Raw genomic sequence first — 10,110 nt, forward strand, 5'->3', positions numbered from 1 at the left:
GCTATAGTGGTGCAGCTATCTAATGATGGAGGTCCATAGGTATGGAATAAGACTAGATTTTTAATAAGCTGGTCTTTGCCATTACTATAAAAATTTACGAATGCAGGAATTTACCTATATCCACTGTGGGCCAGCTAACAATGTGGACAAAGCTGCCTATTATACCATGTGATATAACATTAACATGAGGATGTTGCATACTTTTAAGAGTCAAATTTCACCTTGTAGCACCCCCACCCTCTCCTTCTAAAAGTATTTCTTTCCCCCAAAACAAGAGAACTTTGGTCAAAGCCAAGTCTTTAACTTGTCCTTACACACCAAATTCTGAAAAGCAGTGGAGGCTTGCCTCTTCATAAGTCATTAACTTTTGTTCTTCCAAATCGGCAAAATAATGAACTATAATTACAGGCACCAGTTTCTTCTCTGAAATTCTGTAGTATATATTGGAAAAAACAACCCAACCATTCCTTATAGACATCTAAATTAAAAAGTATCAAAGAAAGTAAGGTTTCATTATTTAAAACTCATTAATTTAGGCAAAATTGCATAACAGGTTGACTATAAAATATTTTATTTTTAACCTAACTTGTTAAATGGGCAATGCAATAACTTTGGCAAATTTGATTAACAGAACAAAAATTTTTTTATCGAAATTGAATAATTTATTGCTGGTCTGAGGCTTGCCTTGTTTTACATTTGAGTAGAATTTACATTGTTTCCACAAACAGTAGATTATCAATATTAAAAGGAATTAATAGCGACCTATTCAATAAGGCAATCATCTTGGTAGCAAACTTTTATTGAAATCTTACATAACTCAGGCTTTATAAAAAGCCAACATAATTGAAAAATGGGTTCTCCCTCGAAAGCCTTAAGTATCCAAAGCTTGAAACTGTTTAAATTTAAAAGTCTGCAAACAAAACAACAAAACCCTGCAGCAGATCCTGCTGAAATACTTAAAAAAAAAAAAATCTAAATGAGCTTAATCTTTACAAAAGTTATTTTAGCTCAAAAGCTATAAAATCAAAGTTATCTTAATTCTACAAAGAAGGGAGGAGGTCTTCATGCCACCATTTTAGAACCCCATCTTTTTCATCAAATTTGGCCACAAATCAAATTTCTGTGTGCCCTTGTTTTCAGGAGATTCCTCTTACAAAAGAGGCCAAGTACAAACATGGAAGAGTAACTGCCTAAGCAAGTAGGAAAGTGTTCCATAATAGTGTGCAAAGAACATAGAGTTCTGGGTTAATCTCTGGAACTTGATCTGGACCGTGACCTTGACTTTGAGTGAGATCTAGAACGAGATCTTGAAGCTCTTTTTGGTGGAGGGGACACAGAATGAGCCTTTGAGGGAGGAGCAGGTAGGGGAGATTTGGAACGAGACTGGCTCCTCGATCTAGACTTTGACTTTATATCACCTTTTCCATTTTCTTTGGGGGAACGAGATCGAGAACGAGACCTGCTTCGAGATTTCCCATACTCCTTAGACCTGCTTCGAGAGCGTGAACGGGAGCCTCGATCAGACTTGGGCTTTGATTTGCTCTTTGATCTAGATTTCCTGCCTTTGGACCGAGAACGTGATCGACCTTTGCTCCGAGACCTGGATCTGAACAAGAAAAGTCAGATTTTTCTTTCAGTACCTTGCCAGAACACACAAATACTCCATAAACAAATACAGTGTCATCAAGACCCAACATTATTTACCGGGAGCGGCTTTTTGAGATACTTCGAGATCTACTGAGGCTGCTCCTGCGACTCCTACTTCGTGACCTCCTTCTAGACCGTGACCTGTAAGAACCATAACAAAAACTTAATCTCAATACATCTCAACAGGTTTCTGCCACTTACAAAGACCAATAAACAGACCAACACAAAATTCAAATCCACTGTCAAAACATCTGGAAAAGAACCCAACGATGCAGCCAAAAACTGACCTAATTTCAATTAAGTATCAATTAAGATACTCTCATTTGAATTTTTCTTTGTTCTTGGGAAATATTATATCCTCCCCTCTTCATTATTCTTCAAGTTACCTTGATCTGCTTCCAGAGTAAGACCGCCTATGGCTCGTTCGTGCTTTATCTTCAATGAGCCTAATGTTTCTGCCATTTATTTCTGTACCATCTAGTTTATCCAACGCACGTTTCATGTCAGAGTAGGAGCGAAACTCAATAACTCCTTCATTTGTGCGTTCTTTGTGAGCATCCGCATAGGTTACTTCACCTGCTTGTCTCATGAAATCCTATAAAAAGCAACAAGACAGGTCAGACCCAGAAATCTAAAGATCTACATACTATATCTGACTTTCAGGAATAAAGTTAAACAAGAGCCTACCTATCCTTTAAACATCCCTATCACTTTTATTTCTAATTATAGCACATACCTTTAAATCTTGCCAACTGCAGCGACTAGAAAGATTTTCTACAATAAGTCTGAATTCTGTACGAACAGGTGGTCCATATTTGTCTCTGCCAGAAGTTCTCCGACTGCTGTATCCACCTCCACCACCTTTATCACACGAAGAAAACGATTAGATGCTTTGTAATGATAGGGACACAAGTTTCTGAAAGTTAGTACAAACATATCAACTTTTATTTACTGGAGTAGGACTTTGCTATTATATTGCTAAACCTTTGATACAGTTGTGATTTGCCACAAATTAAATTAAGGGCAAGCCAAATAGACTAAATCCAACTAAACTTCTCCTACAATCTGTTAGAGAGTGACTGCTCCTTTATTCAATTTACCTCGCTAAGTTTTATTTTACAGAACATTGTAAAATATAAAACTTAACTGATTACATGCATTTCTACATTTTACAAAAATGTTTACTAGTTACACTAAGTACTTACATCACAGTGTGAGGTTTTTGGTGGTGGTTTGGCCACAAAACACGCAAGGTAACAGTCACCTAGTTCAGATTAACCAGTTTTGTCTAACCCTTGGAATCCTCACCATCACCCTGCGTCTAATGGCAAAAGGCTGCTGTCGTCATGGCTTCCGGTAAGGTCAGCCAAAGGGTCATAGGGCAAGGGTCACACAATGTATGGAAAAGCCAAGGCCAATCAGGAAAGGCAGTCATCTTAGCCTCAGTGGACACAGCCTCAGCCCCATTGGTCACTTTTAAATTGAAACATCAAGGACTTGTTAAAAAGTTTGAATTCAACATGCAACAATTTCAACATCAAACATTTAACATAACCACCCCCCACCTCCTCCCAATAACATGCCCCCATTAGTTCAAATACAGCACTGCCGTAAAGCTTATTTAGCGCTACTTGTGGTATATACCACATTAGTTCGATATAGTATTTTCTTTGGCCCCCGCCAATTTCAGTAACTATAAGACCTAAACTTAAAACCCCTCCCCATTCCCCGTCCCCATCCCCACCCCACCCCACCTCCGCCCCAGCCCCAGCCTGCTCCAAACTTCTAGGCTAAGACATTCACATTTCTAGCTAATGCACTGACTAGGTAAGCAAGGGGGATACAACAAATACAGCCACCCCTCACTTCCTCGGTGGGCAGAGCCCACGACAGTGCTGACAGGGGCCCAGAACAAGCCACCCACTCCCAACTTAGCAAAGAAACCCCAAGCACCCAAACTGTGACTAGGCAAGCCCCACGACCCAATCTCCGCGCTCCGGCGTCCCGGGGAACTCCAGGCTGGCGTGAAGGCAGCGGGTCCCTGGGCCACCCGAGTCAAACGACCCCGCCTACCGCGCCCGCCCGGGTTGGGAGGCCCCACCCCGCCCCCTCTAGGCCTGCGCCCGCCCCCCGGTCCCAAGGGCGCGGAGCGCGCGGGGGTGGGACTCACTGCGGCTTCCGTAGCTGTAGCCGTCGCGATCCCGGCGCGGGCCCCGGGCGTGCTCCACGATCACGCGCTCGCCGCAGAGGTCCTTGCCGTTCAGCTCGTAAACGGCGTCGTCGGCGTCGCGGGAGTCCTCGAACTCCACGAAGCCGTACCTAGGGGGCGGCGCGAGGGCCGAGGGCCGGGGGCCGGCGGGACAACGTTAGGGCGGGGACGCGCACGCGCACGAGGCCCCCGCCCCCTCCGCGCCGCGCCGCCGCCATTTTGGAGGCTGTGCGACGCGGCGCCGCGGCCTTGACCGCCTTTTTCGTTTTGGGGTGCTCCGCCGCCGCAAGGCTCGAAGCGTTATGGGATGACGCAGGCGCCCAGGTCAAACTCACCCATTTTTGAGGTCTATTTCAAGGAGGCGGCCATAGCCACTGAAAAAGCGCTGAATGTCCTTCTCCCGGACGTGGTAGCTAAGGCGCCCTATGTAGACGCGCGGCATGTCCGTGGCGGGCGAGGGGCCCGAAGGCTGACTGTCGGACGGCGAACCGCAAGGCAGGAGCCGCGGTACGGGTGCGGGGATGGCAAAACCCCAGACACACGCCTTCCACGGCAGCGGTGGCCAAATCCAGCCACACAATGGTGTGCGCGCGCGCCAGTGTTACGCTATAAGGGCGGGCGGGCGGGGCGGGGCCCGGCGTGTTACGTCAGCACGCAGCACGTACCCTCCCGCCCCTTTCCTCGCCGGAGCCCAGGGCTCGGGGGTGCCTTGTCGGTCCGCCGCCTGCGAGTCTCGAGGAAGTGCTCTTTTACGCGCTCACAGAATTTCCTCCACCCATCTTTGTAAACGTAGTATCCCGTCGTCTAGACGCGAACCTATCTTCCACTTTGCCCCTTCCGAAAACCTTCCTCGGGGTGACTTTTTTGGGACTGGCGCTTGGGAGGCAGGCTAGAGAATCCCCGCTTTTCATTGGTTCTCGTCGTTGTCATAATAGGTCTCTGGTCTGGGGATTGGTTCTTTAAAACGAGGCTGCGTATTAGAACCGAGGATTGGTTCCCGCTCGGGTGGGAGTGGGAGTAAGCAGGGCCGGGGGGGCGGGGAAACGAGCTTATTTAACAGAATCCCAGGTTGGGAGTCGGCCGGGATCGCGATCCGAGCTATCGTCGCTCTGGTCTTCTGTTTCTCCCAGTTTCGTTCACTGCCATTACCAGCCTTCACCCCCTCCCTGCAGGTTCCTGTATTCCTCTTTGGGTTTTGTTTTGTTTTGTTTTGTTTTAGCACTGGCAGCTGGAGTCACCTGTACATGGCTATGTACGTGGCAATCCAACGCTCGCCGTAGGTGTTCACAAAGGGAGCTCGGTCAAGGCCTTGGGCCCAAGAAACTTGAGCGAGACCTGGCAGCCCTCCCACAGAGGCGCGCACTTTCCCTCCCCCATAGGGAGGGTCCGTTGCCCCAGTGCCATTCCTTCCCCCATTTGTTTGGAAGGCACCTTACCCACTAGCGATGCCACGTAAAGCTGGAGTGGTAGATGGAAAGCCCAGCGGAGTAAGTGTGCGTGGAGAGGCGAAGACCCTGAGTACTCTGAAACTTCAGTGCAGGAAAGCAAACTGGAGGGATGGGGGGAAACCCTGAGAGCATGGTGCCACAGAGGTTAGGAGAGGAAAGAAGACCGCCGGTTAGGTATTTCCGTACAGTCTAGCTCTTCTAGAGCAGTGCGATCTGGATATTCTTCAGCTTCTGGTTGAACGGGGATTCCCCCTGCCTCCCTTCCCTGGGACATTTTACAAAGTCTGGAGGCTTGTAGGTTGTCACCACTGAGCTACGGCAAGTGTTAATACTGACATCTAGTGGTAGAGCATATATGCTGTCCGTCTAAAATTAGAGAAACTGCATAGGTGGTACGTCTTCTTAAAACATTAGTGGAATATAATAGGGAAAGGAGAATTCAACAGTGTGATAACATTTATTTTCACTCATAAAATTGTCAGTAGTTCAAAATTTTCAAGTTCATTATTGGCTAGAGGTGATCCAGAAAATGGCACTCACATAGTGTTGGTGGGAAGGTGACGGGGTAGGACTTATTAAAGGATGCATATGTAGGGTGGGGTGTCCCCGCCTCCTCTTTTGCATTTCATTTATTCAGAGGAAGATGCAGCTGACATTGTCCTCGCTTCCTCGCACCTCTTTTCCCAGAGCCCAGTGGCTACTCTTAACAAAAAACCCGAGGAGGAGACAGAAACTAGATTTTAGGTGGTGAACTCATCATGCATTATACAGATGATGTATTATAGAATTTTACACATGAAACTTATTAATGTCACCCCAATAAATTTAAGTAAAAAACACACACAATTTGAATAGCACTGGCTACATTAGAGGAAACAGTCTCAGGTATCACTGAAGGGCGTGTTAGGCCATCAGCATTCTGTGGAGCCTTGCTGGTGATCTAACCTCTATATTTTAGTAGAACAACTTCAAGGAGAAATGATGGAGGGACAGCATGGGAGCTCATTTCTTTAGAAACTTACAATTGTGGCAGATGAAGATCACTCCACAGCTCATTCTAAAATTGTGGAGTGGCTCAGTGGTTGGGTGTCGGCCTGTGAAACGGAAGGTCTCGGTTGGATTCCAGATCAGGGCACATGGCCTAGTTGTGGGCTCAATCCCTTGTGGGGCACATGTAGGAGGCAGCCCATCAATGATTCTCTCTATTGATGTTTCTATCTCTCTCCCTCTCCCTTTCTCTCTGAAATCAATAAAAAATACTTTTTTTAAAAAAAGAATGTCATTCACCAACCATTTAAAAAAATAAAAATAAAATTGTGGAGGTAACTACAGGAGTCTTATCAGCAAGAGCAGGTGAGTCAATTCAGTCTGATCCAGAAGAGAGTTAACTTCGAATCCATAGTTATCTAGATTGTTAAGGACAGTCTGGAGCCTACAATTGTCGTTTTTCAGTCCAATGGATATTCATACATATGTTAGCTGGAAACCAAAAGAATGTCCCAAGCACCATGTGATTTGGAGTGAGTGAAAGCTGGATTCAGATAGGTTTTGCTGTCTTATGTCTGAAAAATACAGCATTCCAGAGGCTGTCTCATCGTGAATGGGTTTTGGGAGAACATGGCAACTCAAGTATGTTGATAGAGTGGAGTGATGATAGTAGGTGTCACTCCAGAAACAGAATTTGGAAATTCTTCAGTGAGAGTTTGAAAGAAATGTGAATTAAATGATTATAAGAATCCTCCGAGGTGATCAAACTGAAAGTACATTCCAGCTGGAATATTGGATTAAATGTTGCCAAGCTAATCCAAACCCTTGTTGAAAAACCCCTGTATAGGATTCGTCTAGACAGGGTTTCTTAGCCTCAGCACTATTGACATTTGGGGCCAGATAATCCTTTGTTGCTGGGGGCTGTCCTGGGCATTGTAGGATGTTTAGTGGCATCCCTGGCTGACATCTACCTGCTAGATGCCAGTAGCTCTTCCCCTTCTCCCCCGTTGTGACAGTCAAAAATGTCTTCAGGTGTTGACACGTGTCCTCTGAGGTGCAGAATCACTCCCTGATGTGTTGCTTCTGACAGTGATTCTGAGAGTGGGCTTCCCTTGTGCTCTAAGTGTTCAAGGATTAACCAGAGTTTTCAACCAGAAGTGGGAGGATAACATGCCAAGCCAGTGTGGCTCAGTGGTTGAGTGTCGACCTATGAACCAGGAGGTCATGGTTGATTCCTGGTCAGGGCACATGCCCGGGCTGTGGGCTTGATCCCTAGTGTGGGGCGTGCAGAAGGCAGCTGATGAATGATTCTTTTTTTTTTTTAATATACTTTATTGATTTTTTTTACAGAGAGGAAGGGAGAGGGATAGAGTTCGAAACATCGATAAGAGAGAAACATCGATCAGCTGCCTCCTGCACACCCCCCCACCCCCCGGGGATGTACCCACAACCAAGATACATGCCCTTGACCGGAATCGAACCTGGGACCCTTGAGTCCGCAGACCGACGCTCTATCCACTGAGCCAAACGGGCCAGGGCTGATGAATGATTCTTATTGATGTTTCTTCTCTCTTCCTCTCTTTGAAATCAATAATGATAAAAAAAGGTAGGGAAAGAAACGAGCATGGTGTCACAGAAGCCAGGAGAGGAAAGGGTTTCAAGTAGGTAGTGGTCAGCTGACAAGCAAAAAGTTGATAAAGTCATGACCAGCCACCTCACGCCTATAAATCTGTTTGACAAACAAGAGGACCGATTTGTAAAACTGGGCCCTAGGTGCTGTTTCAGCAATGGAACGCACTGCTGCTGGGCCTTTATGCTGGCTCCCTGTGTCTGGAGATCTTTTCCTATGGTTTGTTCCTTCACTTCTGCTTTCTGCTCAGGCACCCCTCACGCCTCTAACCACTCACTTTATTTCCCCCCCAGCTTTCTTGAGATATTTATATCAACATATGTAAGTTTAAGGTGCACAATGTAATGATTTGTTATATGTATATGTTGCAAAATGATTACCACCATAAGGTTAGTCAATACCTCTCACATAATAACCATTTTTGTGTGTGTGGTGATAACATTTAACATTTATTCTCAACTTTCAAGTACATAATTCAGTATTGTTTTAAATATATACTGTATATTTTTATTGATTTCAGAGAGGGAAGGGAGAGGGAGTGAGAGATAGGAGCATCAATGATGAGAGAGAATCATTGATCGGCTGCCTCCTGCACACCCACCACTGGGGATCGAGCCCACAAACAGGCATGTGCCCTTGACCGGAATCGAACCCGGGACCCTTCAGTCCGCAGGCCGACGCTCTATCCACTGATCAGCTAGGGCCAGTATTGTTAATTATAGTCACCATGCTGTTCATTAGATTCCCCAGAACTTACTGATACCTTAAAGTTTGTATCCTTTGACCAACATTTCCCAATTTCTCTAACCCCTGAGCTCCTGGCAGCCACCATTCAACTCTGTTTCTATTAGTTTAGCTTTTTTTAAAAAAATATTTTTTTTTATTGATTTCAGAGAGGAAGGGACAGGGAGAGAGAAAGAGAGAGAGAGAAACATCAGTGATGAGAGACAATCATTGATCAGCTGCCTCCTGCACACCCCTCTCTGGGGATCAAGTCCGCAACCCGGGCATGTGACCTGACCAGGAATCGAACCGTGACCTCCTGGTTCATAGATCTACGTTCAACCGCTGAGCCACACCCTGATGGGTGTGTCTTGTCTTTTTGATAATAGCCTTTCTAACAGTTGTGTGGTGATATTGTAACCACCAATTTTAAAATAGCATCCTCTCTGCACTCTTATCTTCTTACCCTGCTTTAATTTTCTTTATAGAATGTTCATCACCTGACATATTTATTTACTTTCTTCCCCCAGCCCCACTCAGACCTAGCCTTCATTAGATCAGGGATGTCTGGCTCTTCACTGTTATATGCTTAGCACTTAGGAAAGGGTCTGGCACACAGTCAGTGCTCAGTGAGAGCTGCACCATTCTGGTAACTGTTCAGAGCATGTGAAGAGTCCATTCTTGGACATCTCTCTGTGAGTAAATTCTTTATAGAAAGTAAAACATTACAAGCTTGAATTGTCTACCCACTGGTCCTGGTAGTTCCCCTAAGGCTGTTAAAGTCACTATGTGTTTCCCACAAGTGGGTCTTGAGTATAGAGGGCTTTGGAATTTCCTACCTTTCCACATTTCCAGTGTGCTGGAAGGTATCAGTGTGCTGAAGGGCTGGCTCATCAGGGTGTACTGGTGGGATGGAATCTTCCTCCTCCTGGTTCGTGCCCACCCACTCCTGTCCATCCACTCCACCCCCCTCCTTGGAGGGCTCAGAGGGATACAGGAGTGCACACTGCAGATCCCACATTTCTTTCACCAAAACTTACCTAGATGGAGAATTTTGGTGTGGCTATGGAGCCACAGGAATTCTCATACATCAGCAGTGGGAATGCAAATTTGTCTACTGAAGAAGCAGCTACAAGTGTCTACCCCTATGACCCGGCAATTCCATATCTAACAGAAATGTATATACCCTCTCCATAAGGAATGTACTAGAAATTTATACAGCATTTATGTGTAATAGCCCCCAAACTGGAAACCCCCATGCCTGCCACAGGAGAAGGAACAAATCAACTGGTTTATTCACACCACGCACTGCCACGGCAATGAGAATGAACAACAATCCACAGGAAAATCATGGATTTCACCAATGTAACTATTTAAGCAAGCCCCAAAGGAATCATCGTACTGTATGATTCCATGTATGTAAAACTGAAAAACAAGCAAAACAAATCTATAGTGTGAGAAGTCAG

General features: G+C 45.6%; 1 protein-coding gene across 1 annotated transcript; it reads right to left on the bottom strand.

The window, feature by feature from the left end:
• Window positions 1-549: 549 nt before the first annotated feature.
• SRSF6 (serine and arginine rich splicing factor 6) lies at window positions 550-4,475 on the bottom strand. The gene is made up of 6 exons (XM_079783686.1): window positions 4,192-4,475; window positions 3,818-3,966; window positions 2,384-2,508; window positions 2,034-2,242; window positions 1,705-1,788; window positions 550-1,606 (listed from the first exon to the last, which is right to left on the bottom strand). Exons 1-6 carry the CDS (start codon window positions 4,296-4,298, stop codon window positions 1,246-1,248), a joined length of 1,035 nt encoding a protein of 344 aa, XP_079639812.1. The 5' UTR covers window positions 4,299-4,475; the 3' UTR covers window positions 550-1,245.
• Between the last annotated feature and the right edge of the window lie 5,635 nt (window positions 4,476-10,110).

This window comes from Cnephaeus nilssonii (genome assembly GCF_951640355.1).
Source record: "Cnephaeus nilssonii genome assembly, chromosome: 11".
Taxonomy (NCBI): Eukaryota; Metazoa; Chordata; class Mammalia; order Chiroptera; family Vespertilionidae; genus Cnephaeus; species Cnephaeus nilssonii.